The sequence below is a fragment of the Ptychodera flava genome, chromosome 6 (assembly GCF_041260155.1).
Source record: "Ptychodera flava strain L36383 chromosome 6, AS_Pfla_20210202, whole genome shotgun sequence".
Taxonomy (NCBI): Eukaryota; Metazoa; Hemichordata; class Enteropneusta; family Ptychoderidae; genus Ptychodera; species Ptychodera flava.
This window is the reverse complement of record NC_091933.1, coordinates 41,783,400-41,804,222: the sequence shown is the minus strand read 5'-3', so window position 1 is coordinate 41,804,222 and position 20,823 is coordinate 41,783,400. Positions and strand designations below refer to the sequence as shown.

Genomic DNA, 20,823 nt, shown 5'->3' with positions numbered 1-20,823 from the left:
TGAAATCTTCACAGTTAACGTGACACAGCACATGAAACCGAAAGTTGTTTCAAACAATTACTCTCAAGGAGATATAATGTGCAATAAATGGTACGTACAATGGTTTAGTACAACTACAGGGATTTAAGATTTAAAGGATAGCTAAACCTGCTCTCTTTTCTCACCCTCCAATACTTTGTATGATGATATTCCTGTTTGACAGGTCGTCCTTTGATGCAATTACATGTGTCACATCGGCATCAGATTCAAGCTTTCCAAGTGGTGGAGTTACAGTAACGTTTGATGGCGTGGCCAAAACTAACACTGATGCAATCTATCGGTACATGGCAGACCCAGTGATACAACAGTTGTCAAGATATGAAGCCTTTGTCAGGTAAAGATGTTGATGCTGTACTGTCGCATATGCAAAGCCAATCAATGTCACTATGCATGACACTCCTATTACACTTTGAAAAGTGAAGACTCAGCCCTTTCACCGCAGTGGTTTGAACCAATCCTATTGTGTTCTATGGCAAAGTTGGACCTCTAGACAGGGAGATGGGGGTGAAAGGGTTAATAAATACAAGTTACAAGGTGTCCAATGCCAATTCAGTTTGTTTGTTAATACAGTAAAACCGTTTTCATTTTCTGGTAAAAATGTTCCCATTATCGTATTAGAAGTCCCTTTGGTTATAACTGTTGCAGCGTACCTTCACCAAAATTGTCTCTTGTCGGACTTTATCTGGTTCATTGTCATATCTGATAGATATCAAAGTGCCAGCTGCTAAACTCTCTTCATTTCAACTTTTTTGTGGTGCTATACAAAGACCACAATACCTTTACAGGCCTGAAAAGTACCGCAAGTGCCCTATAGGTAGCATACGCCTCGAGCCTAAAAGTTTAACACTTTAACTTTTGCTCAGACTTTCCTCAATGAAACGTTGAACAGTTCTCTAACTAAATCAAGAATAAAAATCAGGGGTAACCAAGCAAAGTTTTGTACTAGTGAAACAAATTACCTGACATTTACTGATATCTGAAATTCAAAATGGCTGCTATCTCTGTGTTAACATAATGGGGAAAATAAAATTTACCGTCTTTGAAAAAATGAGACGGTGAAACTTTTCTTACTCCACAAGCTTTAAAATGAGCCTTAACAAGTCATAGATCAAAACAGAATTGTAAACATGTGAAAGTCCGAATATCTTTCCCCAAGGCACATTCTGCCTTCAAGTCCAGCTCACTCTGTGCCTGTATGTGAAGATATACTCTTTGTAAGTGCAGTCCCCTCTTTGCAAAAGATGTTCAACTATTCTCAGTTTATTTTGCACCTTTTCTGACCAAAAGCATCTGCAGACAAAACAAGCCTTTGTCTGTCATCAGCGCGCCGTGATATTTTATTTTTTATTTCCTTTTAATTTCAGTGGTGGCAGTAAAATTGAAGTCACAGGAGGAAATCTTGACATTGTACACACAAGAATAATGAGGGTCTATATTAAAGGCAGATATTACGACGCAGTAAGTATTTATCAATCAAGGTAAATCACTCCGTAAATATGATATGAAGGAGTGCCTAGACAATGACCAACCAGATCACAGAAGATACAGACGTCAACAAATGCAACTTGTAAAACACTTTAAGCTAGGATATGACAATAAAAGTGCTGATTGAATATATTACTCCTCCACTCTGCTGTCATACTATATGTCATCCCATGAACCTCTTCAATAATAGAACGTTCTGTGTTCAACCTTTCAGGAATGTACTTTGAAATCCTCAACACTGATGGAATGTTACACTCCAGATGTATCTGCCAGTGGCATCCAACCTACTGCTGAAGAGCCGTATGAGTGTGATTTTGGCTTCATCATGGACAGTGTTGCCAATACAACTCACCTTAGGGACAGTTTAGAACCATTTTTCTATTATCCCAATCCTAAATACATAGATTTTGAAGATGGAGTCAAAGTTTATGCTGGTGCTGGCAAAGAGCCTCTTGTGATTGCTGTGAGTATACTCTGTGTTTTAAGTAGTGAAGGTAGAAAAGCAAACAGTTAGACTTAGAGATACCTCACTTAGAGGCAGGGTTTTTTGTATTTAATGTTCTTTTATTGCAGTCATTTCTAATACTGAAGTTTCAACATCTCTAGAAAAGTAAAAGTACATTTCTAATAAAATATTCTAGGTATGAATTTCGGTCTGGTTATTGGTCAAGAAGTTGGAGAATTTCACCCCATTTTGTTTTCATGTTTTCTGACAATTACCCTTACGTTTAGCTATGCACAATTCAATTGTTTGTGTGTTGCTTACGAATGGTCTGAAAAGGTAAAATGAAAGGTCTTTTTTGGCACATCTACATAAATGTATGTACCACTTTACAGCTAGAAGTAGAAAGTTTGATAATACATTCAACATGGGGTCTGCTGAAAGGATACATTCTGCAGGGGAAGGAAATCTACAGGGTGTTTACCTCACCCTAGGTAAATGATTTGCTAAAACTGGATAGTTTTCACATAATTACAAAACAGGTGCAAGAGGCAGGGCTTTAAATTTCCTTCTTTTGAGGGTAGAGTATTGCCTTGATAATAGCTCTTCCAGTGTAGCAAACAGTACAAGCTGTTCATTTGCAGTAATCAGAGATACCCTTCATCAAGAGCAGGATGTGTCTCCAATTTTCAAAACATGAATTCAATATTTAGTGAACATGTTGTGGCTTGATTTCTCACACAAACTTGTACATGTATCACATGGGCCAATATGGTATGATTTGATTTAAATAACCAGCAATGAAATGGCTATGGTTTTTGACATATTGAGTACAGTACTACTTCTTTCAACATTACTGCTAACATGGAAGGTTGGAGGTCTACTGCGCAATAAATATAAGCTGAAATCTTTGTTCGGAAATCCCCTTTCAGATATACAGTTTTGAGTTGAAGTACCACAGTCGCTGTCAACTGCAATAAACTGTACTACCCAGTAGTAACACTTATTTGGTCAGAGACCATATTGTAAGCCTTATGCCACAGTTATCGCAGTTACATTTTAATGCTGCCATATATTTTACCTTTTGAGTGCCAAAGTCAACTTTTGTCGCTTTTATAAAATAAAACACTGACAATTTTTTCTTAAGATCAAGACAACTCTTTCAGGTTTTTAGCTACTATAGACTATAGTCTATAGAAGCTATTGGGATGGGTATCCATCCGGCGTCAGTCTGTATGTATGTATGTATGTATGTATGTATGTATGTATATATGTATGTATGTCCGTTTGTGAGGCGTCGGTCCACTCAAATATCTTGAGAACTGCAGTACTTACTGATTTGATATTTGTTGTGTAGATGAAAAATATGATTTTGAGAAACTGTTTTTTTTAATTTTTTGATATTGTTGAAAATAGGCAAATTAATGCAAAAAAAGGCGTTTTTTGGTAAAAATCTTCTTCATAACCGCTGGTCAGACAGCTTTGTTATTTGGTATACAGGTCCCTAAGGACAACCCAACTTAGATTTGTTCAAATTGTGATGAAATATGCAAATCTGTATTTTTAAGGAATATTTTATGTCATTTGTGATCAAAATTTGACTTAGATTGTATGTAATTCTTGTACTGTATAAACCCTATCAATTCACCCAGAAAAAAAATTAATATGATTTTAAATAATTGAATTAATTAGGAAATCATCAAAGCCAAAAGAATTTTAGTGTAGCATTATCAGAAAGTTCAACATTTTTTGACAGTTCATAGTGAAATGCTTACCATCTTGGAGGATTAAAACATGTGAAGGTAACTTTCCTGAATCCCAACTTTGACATATTCTGAACTGTCATTTATTGTGCCCTATATGTTATCTAACAGAAATTGCTCAAAATAGTTGTTGTCGTGATAGGGTGGTCAAATAAATAGAGATAGAGAAAGTTCTAATTTCCATTTATGGTTGACTTGGTAAGGATAAAATAAAATTACTTTTTGAGGAAAAAAATAGAGTGGTCAATTAAAAGAGTGGTCAAAGTGATAGGGTTTTTATGGTAAAGCTGGGCTGTAAGATTCCTCATGTGCTATTTATAGCAATTATGCAATCTGTGTAAACAGTGCAATGAAAGTGTTACATGATGCTTTTGATGACCTTGAACTTCTTAAGTTTCAAACATTTGTCTCTTCAGTGTGCTTTCTCTGAGTACTACAGTCTCAACTTATTCAACAGAACTTACTTACAATGTTAATTTGAAAGTTAAAATGTGCTTGGTTAATAGGATGAAAATACTGATAAAAAGATAACCAGCTTAAGATTCTTTTTAACCTGACAGATATGCTGTTTTTTTATGATGAAAATCTTGATTTAAGCAAGTCTTGTTTACTTTAATTAGAATGTAATTAACTCTCCTTTATTAGCTACTATAGACTAATATAGTCCATAGAAGCTATTGGGATGGGTATCTGTCCGGCGTGCATTGTCAGTATGTATGTATGTATGTATGTATGTATGTATGTCCGTTTGTGAGGCGTCCGTCCACTCAAATATCTTGAGAACTGCAGTACTTACTGATTTGATATTTGTTGTGTGGATAAAATATATGATTTTGAGAAACTTTTTATTAATTTTTGATATTGTTGAAAATATGCAAATTAGCACCAAAAAAGGCGTTTTTGGTAAAAAATCTTCTTCTTCATAACCACTGGTCAGACAGCTTTGTTATTTGGTATACAGGTCCCTAGGGATAACCCAACTTAGATTTGTTAAAATTGTGATGAAATATGCAAATCTGTATTTTTAGGGAATTTTTTTTCCATTTTTGGTCCCATCCTGAAATGAACCTTCTTCATCAATACATGTGTCACAAAAGGTTATTTTCTACATAACACAGCAGAGCTCTGTCAACTGTTGAGTCGCTTGTTTTTTCAAAACCGCTGGTCAGACAGCTTTAATATTTGGTTTACAGGTCCCAAGGATGACCTTAGTGAGATAATTTCATACAGTCAGGAAATACTTAATTTTGTATCCATGTCTATAGTAGCTTCAGGGACTTTGGCCCTATGTTTACTAAACTAAATTTGATCAAAAACTGAAGTCAATGAAAAGATGTGTCCATGTGATCCAAAATTACCAATATCATAACAGAAAAGTCATAATAATTGTCAAAATGTTGCACCAAGATTTTGATCGGAATAATTATAGCACTGAAAGGTTTTTACAAGTATTTTGTGCAATTGAACCTAGTATTATCTATCTAAGCTCATTGTAGGTGTCCCCAGACTCTGTGATTACAGTACATCCTACACTAGCTGTCAACTTGTATATGCCAGAATTGACAAGAGACAAAGCTATGAAAGTGACACTCGCATGAAAATAGACTTAAGTGACAACCTACACAGACTTTTTTACTGCAAATGAAGACATAACATGAAACTTGCAGTGAACATGTCGAATAACATTAGCCTGTTTGTGTGTAGTTTGATTCCCACAGTAAGTTCCACTTTGCCATAAGAAATATTGAGGCGCCGTGTTCATAATCATGCTAAAAGTCCCTTTGTGTGGCAGATACTGTGACCATGAAATATCTAGAAGTTTGTACTCATGAACCAGTTTTCTATGTGTGTAGATGACACATACATACATATTGGAAATTCAGCTTGCAGCTAAACTCATTTCATATTATGAGAACAGTCCCTGGTATGTTTCAATGAATCATCAAACTGAGATTACCCATCAATACCTAATTTGAAACTTGATGATATGATGTAAAAGTCTTGTTGGATAAATGGGAAATATGAGAGAGGAAACTGGTGACTATATATTGACATTGTATGTAGTCTTTCACTGCTTCAATGATCAATTTCCTTACCATTTTTTTCTCTCTCTACATATGTACCTATCTTCAGGGTGAAAACTTGAATCTTGCATCTAATGAGGTTGATGTAATTGTGAAAATTGGTGACGAATTCTGCGAGGTGACATCTCTGGCATGGAATCAATTGACATGTAGTCCACCAGAAAGACCTAAAGGTGACAGCGAAGAGAAAGGACTGGAAGTCACGGTGAGTTTCTGCAGGATTATGAAACGTTGCTGTCACACTCCTTCACTTTTGTTTTGTTATGAAGAAATACAGATGCCTTCAAATCTGTCTGGTGATACATATTTTGTTAAAACTGCAAAAACTAAGAAACATGTTGTACACTGTTCATTACAAAATTTATTCTTAGCCTTAAAGAGGCACTCCCATTTGGTAACATTTTTAAAACACATTTTTTTTAATGCCAACGGTCGATATTGACATGGCGACTACGCGCTGATCGCGAGATATCGACAAAAACATGTCCTAAAAAAGTTAAAGTTTGAATTCCGGTGGCCCACCTGAATTCAGCTTCCGAACATAGAACGTTCGACACTGGGGCCATTGTCAACTAAGCTATGGAGTACGAGTCTACGCTGACGCTGCTGTATGCCACAGCAGTACCACTCGCGTAGGTAAGCGGTCATGTCCCATGAGAGAAAGCCGAGTCCTACTGACTGGCAAAAAAAACGAAAAACAAAGTTTGCTGATTCCACCAGAATTCGCATAGGTGACTAGCACAGATAGGTGCGGTTGATACATAGTATGCATAGTGGCCGCCGCGTGGTAGGGCGCATACCACACGCGGCGGCCGCTATATATCGAACCACGCGTAACTGTGTGGCAGACGACAAAATGTAGTCATCAGAGGCAACTAATATTTTACATGTAAAAACTGACATCTATGTGGTATTGTTTAAAAATTTAATACAACTGATTGAGAATAATGAAAACGACAAAAACTGAGGAGAAGTTTTTTTAAAAAAGAATTACCAGAGGTAAAGGCATTGATAATGATGTATATAAAGTCATCGCAGTAGGAGGTAAATTAATTGCGTCATTCGAACGTTTTTGGACTCCTTAGAATATCGTCAATCAGCACAACAACACACTTTCGGGGGATTTCGGGTCATAACCAGAAACGATCGTAAAACTTCGGGATGTGAAAAATACGCTCGGGAAATGACATGTTTTTATCGATATCTCGCGATCCGCGCTGAGTCGCCACGTCAAATATCGACCGTTGGCATTAAAAAATGTGTTTTAAAAATGTTACCAAGTGGGGTGCCTCTTTAAGGTAATATGTACCTCAAAACTAAAACATTTAAAATTAATGTAAATTTTCGTAAGGAAATCCTTTAACTATTTCCTATCAAAATTGAGAGTGGAATGCAGGGGTCAGTGAGTAAATTATAGTACCCAGGGCAACCCAATGTGTGAAATTCAAAGTGGCCACTATCTCTATGTAAACGTGATTGTGAAAATGAAATTTCTATTTTCACAAAATTTAAGGTAGTGAAAAATTCCTTACTTCACAACCTTTGACATAAGTTCACACAAGTAGCATATCAGCAAAGTATTGTAAAAATGTTAGAGTGTGGATATCTGTCTCTGAGGTGCAAGCCACTATAGTAACAGTTTAATTCTATTATTGATATCATGTGAACCATGTGATATTGTAATTCTGATCTTATCACTATATTGCACTTGTAGGTGAAGCCTACTATTTTTATCCTGTAAGATACCAGCTTTTCTCACAGTTCATTGATTGCCTTACTCTTTTAAACCAAAACAAAATCAGACTTTTAAGTTTTCTTTTTTGTTTTACTTATGTAATTTTAATGTAGATTTACCATGGCAATGTGAACGTCAGCATTGGAGTGTTGAAGTATGCCTCCTCGGGCCCAGCACTGACCACTCCAGCCATCGCCGGCATTGCTGCTGGTGCTGCTCTCTGCGTGCTCGTCATCATTGTTATCCTGGTCATCTGTAAACGCAAATCCAAGGAAAGAAGCAAGCATGTCAAAAAGTTGCAAATCCAGCTGGATATGCTGGAAGTTAGAGTGGCCAAGGAATGTAAAGAAGGTAAATTGAAAGTTTATATATGCATTGCTCCAGAAAGGTACCCCTCCCATTGAGCTTTTCAACCTTTCACTCTACCAGCTCATTTAAAATGGTAGATTTCCATGCGCAAAATCAGAAAATTTTTTTAATGTGCCAGCATTATCCTCTAGCAATGCACAGTGGTGTAATATTTTTTGTCTAGGAAGACATAATTGCTTTGTATTCTATGTGTATAGGTGTGATGGCCTTATGTGTGTAGCATATAACACTCAGATACCTCTTAAATGGGCAGGATACTGTGAATAGGGTACTTGCCTCACATTTCATCCCACATTGTGGTTCTTCCACAGCTTTTGCTGAGTTACAGACTGAAATGACAGATATGACAACCGATGAAGAAGGCGTTGGAAACCCATTCCTGGACTACAGAACCTATGCAATGAGAGTACTCTTCCCAGGCCAAGAGGATCATCCAGTGCTCAGAGAACTTGAGGTAAGATCTGCAACTTTTCTGTCAGGAAGAACCGGGAGATATCCTAATTTTAGGTTCTGTGAAACTTCACTTTGCTGATGTTGGTATATTTAATGTGTTACATTCCCCGTACAACTACTTTCTTCACCCAGTATGATTTCCTATCCGTGAGAACTTATTCCAGTAAGAGAAGGAACGTAAGCTATCCATGCAAGATCAATCAATGATGATCAAGGCCTTGTGAAGCATTTGTCTAAGATGGTCAACATCACGCAGAAATATCCTTATATTTGGAGTTGTTTACAGGTCTTTATGCTCTTCCTTGAATATTTGAAGAGTAATATTTGTGCGTTTGAATTCCTGATGAAGGTGTGAACAAAATGAAGTGGAGAATGTCATTTCCTTCCCATAGGTCAAAGGAATGAAGAGGAGCACTGTGGAGAAAGGTCTGCGTGAGTTTGGCAAACTGATCAACAACAAGACGTTCCTGATGACTTTCATCAGAACTCTTGAAAGTCAGAAAAACTTCAGCATGCGAGACAGAGTCAATGTTGCATCGCTGATCATGGTAGCACTGCAGGGTAGAATGGAGTATGCCACAGAGTGAGTGTCACATTTCTCAAAAAGCATTGTGTCCTTCATTTTAACATGTAGCTGGAACATTCATTTCTGTTGTCAAACAAAGAATTCCATCACAACTGTCGTAACATTTCACCATGCCTGCTGTCTTAATTTGAAATTTTCAGCTATGCAGTGATTTAGAACTTTTCCATGCAAGTATCGAGTGCTGAATTTTTTGTGGGCCTCCCTCCACATATCTTTTAACAAGATGCCAAGTAGCTAAAAAAGGCAAACACACAATACAACCGTCATACAACTGATAAGAACAAGATTTAAATTGCCCGTACCAATCACTTTTCACTGTCACGGGTTTCAATAAAAATCAATACCAGAACAGGGCGTCCAATGAAAATCAACAACAGAACAGGGCGTCCAATGAAAATCAACACCAGAACAGGGCGTCCAATGAAAATCAACACCAGAAAAGGGCGTCCAATGAAAATCAGCACCAGAACAGGGCATCCAATGAAAATCAACACCAGAAAAGGTTGTCCAATAAAAATCAATACCAGAACAGGGGGTCCAATAAAAATCAACACCAGAACAGGGCGTCCAATGAAAATCAACACCAGAAAAGGTTTTCAATAAAAATCAACACCAGAACAGGGGGTCCAATAAAAATCAACACCAGAAAAGGTTGTCCAATAAAAATCAACACCAGAACAGGGGGTCCAATAAAATCAACACCAGAACAGGGCGTCCAATAAAAATCAACACCAGAACAGGGGGTCCAATAAAAATCAACACCAGAACAGGGCATCCAATAAAAATCAACACCAGAACAGGGCGTCCAATGAAAATCAACACCAGAAAAGGTTGTCCAATAAAAATCAACACCAGAACAGGGGGTCCAATAAAAATCAACACCAGAAGAGGTTGTCCAATAAAAATCAACACCAGAACAGGGGGTCCAATAAAAATCAACACCAGAACAGGGCGTCCAATAAAAATCAACACCAGAACAGGGCGTCCAATGAAAATCAACAACAGAACAGGGCGTCCAATGAAAATCAACACCAGAACAGGGCGTCCAATGAAAATCAACACCAGAACAGGGGGTCCAATAAAAATCAATACCAGAACAGGGGGTCCAATAAAAATCAACACCAGAACACAGGGTCTACTAAAAAAATCAACACCAGAGCCCTTTTGAAACTGATAATATCAGCTTGAATGTCTAGACTTGTGCTGTCAGAACAATCAACAGGAAACAGACGTCAGTTAACGCTGCACACCACTGGTTTGAAACAAGTTAATTGGTTTAATGATTAGTGTGGGCGTTCGTATCAATGGCCAGACAGGCCAATTGCAATAATTGTTGTACATGAACACAGACTAAAATACTGTGAGTGATGCACATTCTCATTATTTTACCACCTGGCCTGTTTTTAGCTCTGCAGTCAGCGACATGGAGCTTTACCGTACAAATCTTTGAGAACAGCTCATCAAATTCTTGCTTTTTGCAACACCCATAAGTGACAAGCAGGTTTTAAACTCATCTCAGACCATAGGCTATTTTCTTCACATCCGCTTCAATGCTTGCTAAAATTTCATTTCCGGTATCAGTAAATATATCCATATTACAATAGTTCTTGCTTCATTTGTATCCATATCATTTCTCAAAGAAATAACTCTTTCATAATCTTTCAAAATGAACTTTACTCCTAAAAATTGTTTGCTTTCCTTATGAGCTACATAGGTGTCCAATCTCGCCACACAAATTTGCTGAATTACCCCTACCACAGCCTTCTGACTTCACCCCCACCCTTTTCGTTGCTATTCAAATGTGTAGAGAAGGCTCAATCAACACCCAAACAAACTTACCCACTTTCCAGTACAGTCTGCATGATATAATTTGACTCAAAGACTGTCATAAGAACGAGGAGACTGTTATTACAGCTATTCTCCACATTGAACACTTTTTCCTGTCAATATCTGGCATAGGACATTTCTGCCATTTCACCCTGTGAGGGCGCTATTCAACAAGGTTGTTGAACCATTCAGAGAGGCTAATATCATTAACTATGTCATTTTACTTAGCCATTTCATAGTAATATAGGGATAAGACTTTGAAACTGATATGGTAACACCAGTCACATATATATAACAAACAAATCGCCAAAAACAATTTACAACATATATTCAGAAATTTGCTTCAGATATTACAATATGTCCCATGTTCATCAGTATTCCATTAATTGACAAACCAGCCACACTGATTAATTAAATTCTCTAAAATATCACAGGAGAGCTATATTAGCCTCTTGGCCACTTGTTTTCATATTTGTTTGCACATCTTAGGTCTTGTGTCAGTGAGCTTAGTTTTGTAAATCTTGTAGGTGTCAGCTAGCTAGGGACTGTGAAGATTTCATCCTGGTAGATTAGCATACTGCAGTAGTACTGAGTTTCATGGCTGGTTAAAGTGAGATCTGTCAGATATATTACAAGCATCATCATGTACTGTATTTTTGCTTGTAAGCGGTGTTTTGTCGCAGTCACGACAGAGTTGCCTTCTGAGTGAGTGTGAAGTGTTCCCGTGAATTCGCCTCCCTTTGTTATGAAAAGTAGGTGAATGTGTCTGGCATGGTTAAGCACTTCAGAAGATAAGTGTCTCACTCTTCCGCATCATTGAAGGACGTCTCAGAAATGCAGCATCATGCCAGGAGTACATTGATCAAGTGATCTCTATCTTTTAATTAATATTTCATTTTATTCACCATGCATTTCTCTGTTCCTTTCTTTGTACAGGATTCTCAAAGCACTTCTGGCAGAGCTCATTGATAAATCATTGGAAGGCAAGAGTCATCCAAAGCTGCTACTCAGAAGGTAGGTCGGTTTTACAACTCAAGAATGTTTGAATCTGTATTTCCTTTTTGTGTGTGTATAAAGTCTTAACCAGGACAATGAAAATGTTCCATACCCCGAGAAATTTATTAGGAAATGGAGGTTCATCCCAGTTAATCCAATAGAGCTCACAGCTTTGTCCTAGTCCATTTACAAAATGAGATAGTTGCAATAGATAGTGAAATGAGTGATTGGATAGGTGATTGTAATATCTTCCAATATCATGCTACTGGTATTTATTTCGATGCATTTAATGTGGTTGTTTTTGAAATGCCAGATAGTGCTTCTGCAATTGCTGAAGTCACTGCTTTTTTGTGCTATCAAACTGATCTGGAGAAGCAATTATTTTAATTGGCTGGTGTACTATCATGGGCTGGCTTTGTCATTTATCTGGCTGCCTACCCGTGGGTATGATATTTCCGTACCTCTTTTATGATAACCTTTTGTTGTCAATCAGTTTCGTTGTAACAGTTTTAAATGTCAAATGGAAGGCTGCACAAAAAGTTTCCATAGTTGTAGAAAAGTCTCTGTGTAAAAAGTTTCTCTGGTCATTGATATTGTGTGATAGTCACACACAGCAATGTGTCTAGCCTCAACAGCCTGCATCTTCAATGGATCTCAGCAATGTCTTTTTCACTTGAAGTCTGGTAGAATTCTTAAAAATTGATTGTTCATAACATTATATACCATAGGGTAACTTATCCCTTTTCCTATTGCAACAAAACAGAAAATTGAAACAGAGCGGAGAAAAATCATGCAAGTATACTTCACAAAGATGGTGCGGTTGATTGCTGTTAGAATGTGCCTTGGGGACAGATATTCAGACTCTGACTCTTAAACTTTTACAATTCTTTTCTGATCTACCACTTGGGGGGGGGGGGTTCATTTTAAAGCTCTTGATGTAAGAAAAATTTTCACCATCTGTTTCAAAATTCAAAGATTGTATTTTTGTCCATAGATTTTGTCCACAGGGATAGCAGCCATTTCGAATTTCAAGTATCGGTAAATTTTAGTTAATTTGTTTCTCTAATACCAAAATCTGCATGTTGACCCCAATTTTTATTCTTGATTTTGAATGAGAATGGTTGAAAGACACCTTGAGTAAAATTTGAGCAAAAGTTTAAGTCTTTCACTTTCAAGGCGCATACTACTTTAACCTTTCACCCCAATTCCCTGTATAGCGGTCCACACTTACCATTGATAACAATGGGTTTGGACCAAACCATGGTGGTGAAAGGATTAAAGCCATAAAGGTGGTTGAATCTGCCTCAGGAAGAGATAGTTGGACACCTACCTTCTTACAATGCTGTAATGGTTTGCTGCTCATGTGGATTCATTTTGAAACTTTTGAGGAAATGAAGGTGTCACTGTTTTGCTTTTTTGAAAATCAGAAATTTCACTTTTCTCAATAGAGTTACAGTATGGCTAGTAGCCATTTTGAATTTCAGATATCAGTCAATTTTAGGTCCATTGTTATAAATCTCTAATGTCGCGATGGTGATGCTCATTTTTACTCGTTACCAAGTTGAAAGTTTCCTTGAACATGAAATTAGCAAAAGTTTAAAAGATTTGTAGTGGTAACTTTGGATGATTTTTCCACCATGGCTGTTTTGTATGTCAAGTACAAGTTCTTGTTTTACTCCTTCAATCAGTTTGAAATGCCTACCACCTGTATAACACCTGTATGTGTAAAACTCACTGTTACAGATTACCATTGTATTTTAGTCTGGACTTAATTCACATATCAACAATAACAGTGAAGTCTATACATGTACACGCTTTGTCGATAAAGTTGAATATTTATGTGGAAATACGCAAAATTGGTACTAAAAATGATAAAAACTCAAAAAGTACTTTCTCTGTGACTTTAACATCAGCTTTAATGATGTTGCTTACAGAAGTCAGATACATTTTTTCAAATTATCCATATAAGTTTACAATTGAAAATTAGCCTTATAAATTTGAAATTTGTAGAAATGTTCTTAGTGGTATTTAGAATTAGATACATGTTTGTTCAAATCAGTTGGATAAATGACTGGTACTCAAATAAGCAAATAAATGTGGAAAATAGTCAAAATCTGTCTTGATGCAGACTTTAAAACAAAGTAACATCTTTGAGATAACCCATTGTTGAATAGATATTCAAACATGTTTCACATTTATATTTTGCCTACAATTATCTCAAAATCAGTTCTTTTTGGCACTCCCACCAAATACAGAAATTTGGAGCGTTTACCTTATTGCACCGACACAATGAATTACTTTGGAACTATGTTTTTGAAGAAATCTCTATCACTCATTAACATGTGAAATGTTGTTTACCCCCAAAGAGGCAAGCCCTTTCATCATCACTATACACATTCACTAAATGTCACCATGAAGTCTGCTTTCCCTAGTCTCATGACATTTACGGCTATCGAACCCTGCAATATAAATATGGACTTTTGAAATTTGATTCAACAGAATCAAGTATTAGTCTAGAATTGGTATTGTCGATCAATCTATATAGACAGATACTGTTTGCTCAACCATTGTGCTTTTCAAGCCTTATACAGTATTCCTTAGACTGGTAGTTGATTGCAGTCTCTTTTGGTATTTGCAATGCAGCAAAGACAAATATGATAAAAATGTTAAAGTACCATCCAATATGGCGATTGTAATTTTGTTTCTCTTGGTTTCACTTTTGATAGCTATTTTTGAAGGGAACCATTACTAATCCTCTTTCTCCCAAGTGGTATTTATTTCTATGGTATGTCTTATGGAGCCTGGTAGAATGAGGATTTAAAATTTACAGTGAAGTGTACAGTAATGTAAATTTTTTTTCTTACCTTTTTGATCACGCTGGGCTAGTGTAACTGTGTTTTGATAGTCAAAATGTTGTATTGGAAGTAGTGAACACTCTCTGAACATGTGCTACTCCTTATTATTAAAGTTCTGTGATTGTACACTTTAAACTCCACTCAAACTATCAGATTGACAGCAGTAATGCACAAAACTCAAACATTCTCATTCACTCAAGAGTCATCGGATTGCTGGCTTTGTGCAGCAGCTGGGAAGCTCAAATCCGATTGTTGGATTTATCAATATTTGCAGCAATATAAGGAGTCTTAAACAGGGGCTATTCTCCACTTGATTGGCTACTTGGAAATAATTCAATAAGAAGAATGAGTTTTAGCCAACTGAAACGCTGCACATTAGCCTTCAGTTTGACATAGAGCAGTGTTCCCGCTACGCTTATTTGCACGCTAATTGTGCAGTGTTGCTGACAGCTCGCTGTGGAATTTCATGTTTTATGCAACTTTAGTTTCAGTCATTATGATCAGTATTAGTTTTGGCAACAATAAACATCAAAACTCAGGGTGAAATGTGTGATCTCAGTGCTGATTTTGCTTCTGCATTTTGAGTTGTAGTGCTCGTTGGCAGCACACTTGCTACCAACACATGGTACATGTACACGTTCCGGGTATGTTGTGACCACGTGACTGGATTTACGTAACTCGATTAATTAGCATATATAGAGAAGATGCAACATAGTTGCCCCTGTGGCCGCCATGCCCTTCGGGCACTGAAGCCTAAGTTGCTCACTCACTCAAAACCTTAGAGGGAACATTGATGCAGAGTATCAGATATGACAAAGATAATGAGATGGGCTTCCTTCCGGTTTTTCAAATGACTGGAAACAATAAAAACTGTTTATGCATGTTTAGACAGTGTGCTGAAGAAGAAGCAAAACTGAATCTTTCTACCATGAGGTTGGATAATGTCATGGGCTTTTCAGTATTTCATGTTGACAACATTGTTAACAAGGCATACACTTTACTATAGGAGAAACAACTAATGATATCGTACTCTTCTGTTAATGATCTATTGTGTATTTTCCGTTTTTCCTAATGAGGGGTTTTCCTAATGAGGGATTCATGGATACATGTATATTATCGGTCCAGAGCTGCTCCTAACATCCAGTAATTCAGAGATTTGAAAACTGGATGACCATGCCCTTTTCTGCTGCGTCAGACAACCAAAGGTATCAAACTTCCCTTAATATTCTGAATTTTTTACTCGTTTCCTTCCAGGACGGAATCGATTGCTGAAAAGATGTTGACCAACTGGTTGACCTTCCTGCTGTACAGCTTCCTGAGAGAGGCAGCTGGGACCCCGCTGTTCATGTTGTATCGTGCCCTGAAGCAACAGATTGAGAAGGGCCCAGTTGATGTGATCACCCATGAAGCCAGGTATTCACTGAGTGAAGAGAAACTTATCAGGCAACAGATTGAGTATAGAACATACGTGAGTATTCTTACTACTTCACTGTACCCTTTGATGTCATGTTGAAAGAGGATAAGAAAAGATAATTCTTGATATGTTCAAACTATTAAGATACATGAGTACACAGAGCGGAAACTAACACTAACAGTTGATTGGAAAGATAGCTGGTTCTGAAAGGCATCCTTTTTGAAAAATGAAGTCAATTGTGTTGTGAGATCCACTATACATACATACTCTTCTTCTTGCGTCTCAATGTCATCCTATTACAAAAGAGGATGTCTGTATGTCATTTCTCATCTTTCCTGTATGATATTCACTGAAATTGATCTTGGACCATCGCTATCAGGAAGGATGACTGTTGTCAGCCTTTGATGCCGTCAAGAATGTCATGGCAAAATAGTACAAGTCGTGGGTTTGCTTAAGTCACTGATGATACAGCTTTGTAGGAGAAGACAATAATGAACTGATTGAGAAATGTATCTTCAACCAACCTGGAAGTTCCGCTTCCTGTGCCTTCATTTGTCTTCTCAAATCTTCTATATATAGCAACCTGTAACCTGTACTTCACACTGCTTTTGGAAGCCCTTGAATACCCTTGTTTCATTTCCCATCCATCTCATCTGCTGTCCTTCCATTGCCTTTCTCATCTCATTGCTTGCCTTGCCGCCCTTACCTTAGCGTACTTTATCTCCCTGTACCATTTGCTCTCTATACTATTTGCTGCCCCAAATGGTATCTTTCACCCTTTTAACCATTGCCTTTCTGCCCAATTTGCCTCACACATAATTTGCCTCCTCTACCTTTCACTTCTCATCCATTTGCCTCCACCACCATTTACCTCCCATACCATTTACCTCCCCCAACCTCCCATTTACCTCCCATACCATTTACCTCCCCCAACCTCCCATTTACCTTCCATACCATTTACCTCCCCCAACCTCCCATTTACCTCCCATACTATTTACCTCCCCCACCTCCCATTTACCTCCCATACCATTTACCTCCCCCAACCTCCCATTTACCTCCCATACCATTTACCTCCCCCAACCTCCCATTTACCTCCCATACCATTTACCTCCCCCAACCTCCCATTTACCTCCCATACTATTTACCTCCCCCAACCTCCCATTTACCTCCCATACCATTTACCTCCCCCAACCTCCCATTTACCTCCCATACCATTTACCTCTCTCAACCATTTGCTTCCTTAATCATATTTGCTTGCCCTTCCATTCGTCCCTCTCAAACATTTGCCTCCATTGCCATTTACCTCTCAAACTGGATAACCATGTGCCTTTCTCTACCATTTGCATCCTCCTACTCCTACCATTTACCTCCTACAATTTGCCTTCCTCTACCATTTAACCCCCCCCCCCCCCACCACACACACACACCTACCATTTGGAATACCAGCAATTCCTCACTGGCGTGTGTGCTTTTCTATCTTTTGCAGACAATAAATGTTGTGAATCCAGACACACCATTTGAAGACAAAGAAGAGCAGTACATTCAAGTGAAAGCCCTGGACTGTGACACAATCAACCAAGTTAAAGAAAAATTCCTTGATGCTATCTACAAAAATGCTCCATACTCTACAAGGCCCAGGGTTGAACAAGTTGACCTAGGTACAAAGTCACAGAATTGTTTTTACAAAAGATAATAAATTACGAAAGCCAGAAACCAAAATATTTCCTTACTCTCCAGATACACTATCATACTCATATCCAGTGAAAAAAAAATTGTAGCACGTCTACTTTGAAGGATGAGAATATATTTATAAGTTACAATCGGCAATTAATACCACCTGGAGGAATAGGTCGACATTGTCTTTCTCCCTAAGGATGGAGACTGGTGTGTAAGGTAGACGTCCATTTTGATGCAGAGATTATGAAAATACCATGATCATTTTGCTGAACAATGATTGTCAAACATTTCAAGACACTTAGCACGGTTGGATCTGAAAAGATCTCCAAATAATTTGTAATATGAGCAGTACCATTGACCCTACTAAGTCGCGGTGCCTGCTGATTGTAGCTTCAAGCACTGACCTTTAATTCAATAGGGGTCACGCTACATCACAAGACAGCAGCGACTGTACCATTGTTCACTATCTCACATCATAGTAATGTTCATAAGTCTAGGGACACACGTAAAACAAAAGACTACCCAGGTGGAAAAGTTGAATTTGATCAGATTTTGCCTGAGGATGTTGACAGAAGAGACAGGAATGTGATTCACAAGTGTACATTCATCTCATCGGCCTTTGAGCAAGACTGGCATCATTTATCATTGCCAATACTTGTCAGTGCAGTTCACAGTAGGAGGATAGCAACTGTCATGTGATATTTTACGCAGGTTCTCGTGTTTTCCACCAAGAAATGCTAGTTCCTAAGGTGCAAGATTATGTGTAGGTGATTTTAAAATTACCCACGGAAATGATATTGTGACTCCTGGTTTTGTCTACTGCCGTAATTACATTACTGAAATGCCTTTTACTGTCACAATTTTGTATTTTAGAAAAAGATGGCTATCCACACCCATCCTTATTCAAATATTATTATTAAATTAATTATCCAAATATTATTATTTTTTCAAATCAAAATTCATGACCATCTGTCCTTGTGACATGTTACAGAGTGGCGGCAGGGAGTCAGTGGCAGACTAAGCCTAGCAGATGAAGATGTCACTGCCAAGGTTGAAGGCGAGTGGAAGAGAGTCAATACTTTGGAGCATTACAAGGTAAAAATACCACTGTAGCAAGTACTAGCTTTCACATCTACATACTCTTACTATGTCTCAGAGTCCTTCACAGTGAGTCAGCCTACTTCCAAACTTGTGAAATCACTGTAAGGTGGACCATATTGTCAGTGCAACATTAAATATCTTAACACTGGAAATACTTCACCATTGACAGTGTCATAGCATAAAAGATCTTTTCAATGTGTGTGTGGGGTTTCTTGAAAACATTATGCATTATTAAATAATGATGACATCATGCTGCATACCAACCAGTCATTGTGTTCCTGAAACATAGTTCAACAAATTTACAGATTTTTAGTTGTCCAGGGGGACCATAAATTGGTTTCCGTGCTTGAGTTCGTGTGTCCATGTGCTTGTCCACGCAGATATCTCGGACATGCCTCGGCAGATTTCTTTTAAACTTGGTACAAAGATAAAATACTATGGCATACATGTGCATGTAGCTTGGTTTTCTGATATGATCCAATGTGGCTGCTAGATGACCATTTTGTTTCAATTTTTTCATGTCTATAGCCATTACGCAGACATGACTTGACTTATGTCGTTCAAACTGGACACAAGGACAGCACACTATGACTGGCACATGCATGTCAATAATTTTGCTATATGATCCAATATGACTACCACACCTCAGCCAGTTTCATGATATGCTTCGACCAATTTCATGTCACTTCATGATTTATATCAGTGGTTTCCAAAGGTATTAACCAAGCTTGGACTGTGTCATTTACAAGGACTCGTTCACCATGTGATGAGGGATGTAAAATTACTTCATAAAAACAATTCATCATTGACCCTACCATATTGGTAACAGTGTATGTTTGTATGTAATCCAAGTATTTTTCATTCAGAGAAAAATGCTGGGCATATTGTTCTGTCGTATTTGGCATTCCAGTTTGAGAGTTCTTCATCTATATTTGATATAACATTTGTACAACAGGTACTTGACGGCGCTGTGATGGCTCTGGTACCAAAACAAGGCTACAACATGTCCCCAGGCATATCCAGCCTCCGAACAGGTGGCACCTTAAGTGAGTACGCTTGCCATTGATCAAACTGAATACTTAGAGAAACATACCATAGTAATTTCTTTTCAATATGACAGTGCTTGAGAGCAGTTCTTTGAGATTGCAGCAATTTTATGTGTCAGTAGCTAGAGTAAATGTTTACCTCAGTATCTCAAATTGTTATGATATAGAAATACTTTTCACCAGCAAATAGTCAGGGAGCTGTCATCCTTGTGCTTCATTGTCATATATGTTTAAGTAACTCTGGTAAAGTAAACAAAAATAAAATTAACTTCTCACACGTTAATTTATGAATATGACGGAAAGTGACATGCAAGAATGGCATCCGTCTGCTGTAAGCAGAAAAATGGAATAAATAAAAGTATCTCCAAAAGATGAAAAATAAGCATACAGTATCTTCTTCAACATCGTTGATTGCCTACTGTTTTGTTTTATTTCTACATCACAGCTAACATGTCTTTGACATCAAGCCCAGGCCATAGATCAAATTCTTCAATGCTGATCAACTCAGAGGCAGACAGTGGACACAGGCTGTGGCATCTTGTCAAACAGCATGACACTGATTTACAAAAAGAAGGCGACAGGACAAGTAAAATGGTCTCAGAAATTTACTTAACAAGGCTGTTAACGACCAAGGTATGATGATGTTTTCTGGCTTCTCTTGACTACACAACTTTCCCTGATTTTTTCTACCCGACTCTTTGCTTGAACGAACCAATCCCAAATTGAATATTTCACTTGTATTATTTGGGGTATTTTAGAAATACAAAATCAGTGGAATGCATCACTATGAATGAAAATTAGAGTGTAAAATGTTTTTTTTTCAAAGACGAAAATTGTCACAAATACTAATTTCATCAAAATCAACACATAATGTAGAATTCTGTACACAGGGAGCTGATGATAACAATTGAAGGCCTCTGCAAAATTTCATATTTATTTCAGTGCTATGAA

At 37.6% G+C, this 20,823-nt stretch overlaps 1 protein-coding gene across 2 annotated transcripts in view; it reads left to right on the top strand.

Annotated features, from left to right (window-relative positions):
• The window catches only part of LOC139135842 (plexin-A2-like), a 110,681-nt gene that overhangs the window by 78,371 nt on the left and 11,487 nt on the right, over positions 1-20,823 (top strand). For both annotated transcript variants that reach the window (XM_070703592.1, XM_070703593.1), the window contains exons 16-28: positions 203-373; positions 1,404-1,497; positions 1,739-1,987; positions 5,863-6,018; positions 7,662-7,899; positions 8,229-8,371; positions 8,763-8,953; positions 11,720-11,797; positions 15,889-16,102; positions 17,535-17,706; positions 18,717-18,820; positions 19,782-19,872; positions 20,318-20,505. In XM_070703592.1, coding sequence (XP_070559693.1) covers positions 203-373; positions 1,404-1,497; positions 1,739-1,987; positions 5,863-6,018; positions 7,662-7,899; positions 8,229-8,371; positions 8,763-8,953; positions 11,720-11,797; positions 15,889-16,102; positions 17,535-17,706; positions 18,717-18,820; positions 19,782-19,872; positions 20,318-20,505 — 2,089 coding nt within the window. The remainder of the gene's footprint in view (positions 1-202; positions 374-1,403; positions 1,498-1,738; positions 1,988-5,862; positions 6,019-7,661; positions 7,900-8,228; positions 8,372-8,762; positions 8,954-11,719; positions 11,798-15,888; positions 16,103-17,534; positions 17,707-18,716; positions 18,821-19,781; positions 19,873-20,317; positions 20,506-20,823) is intronic.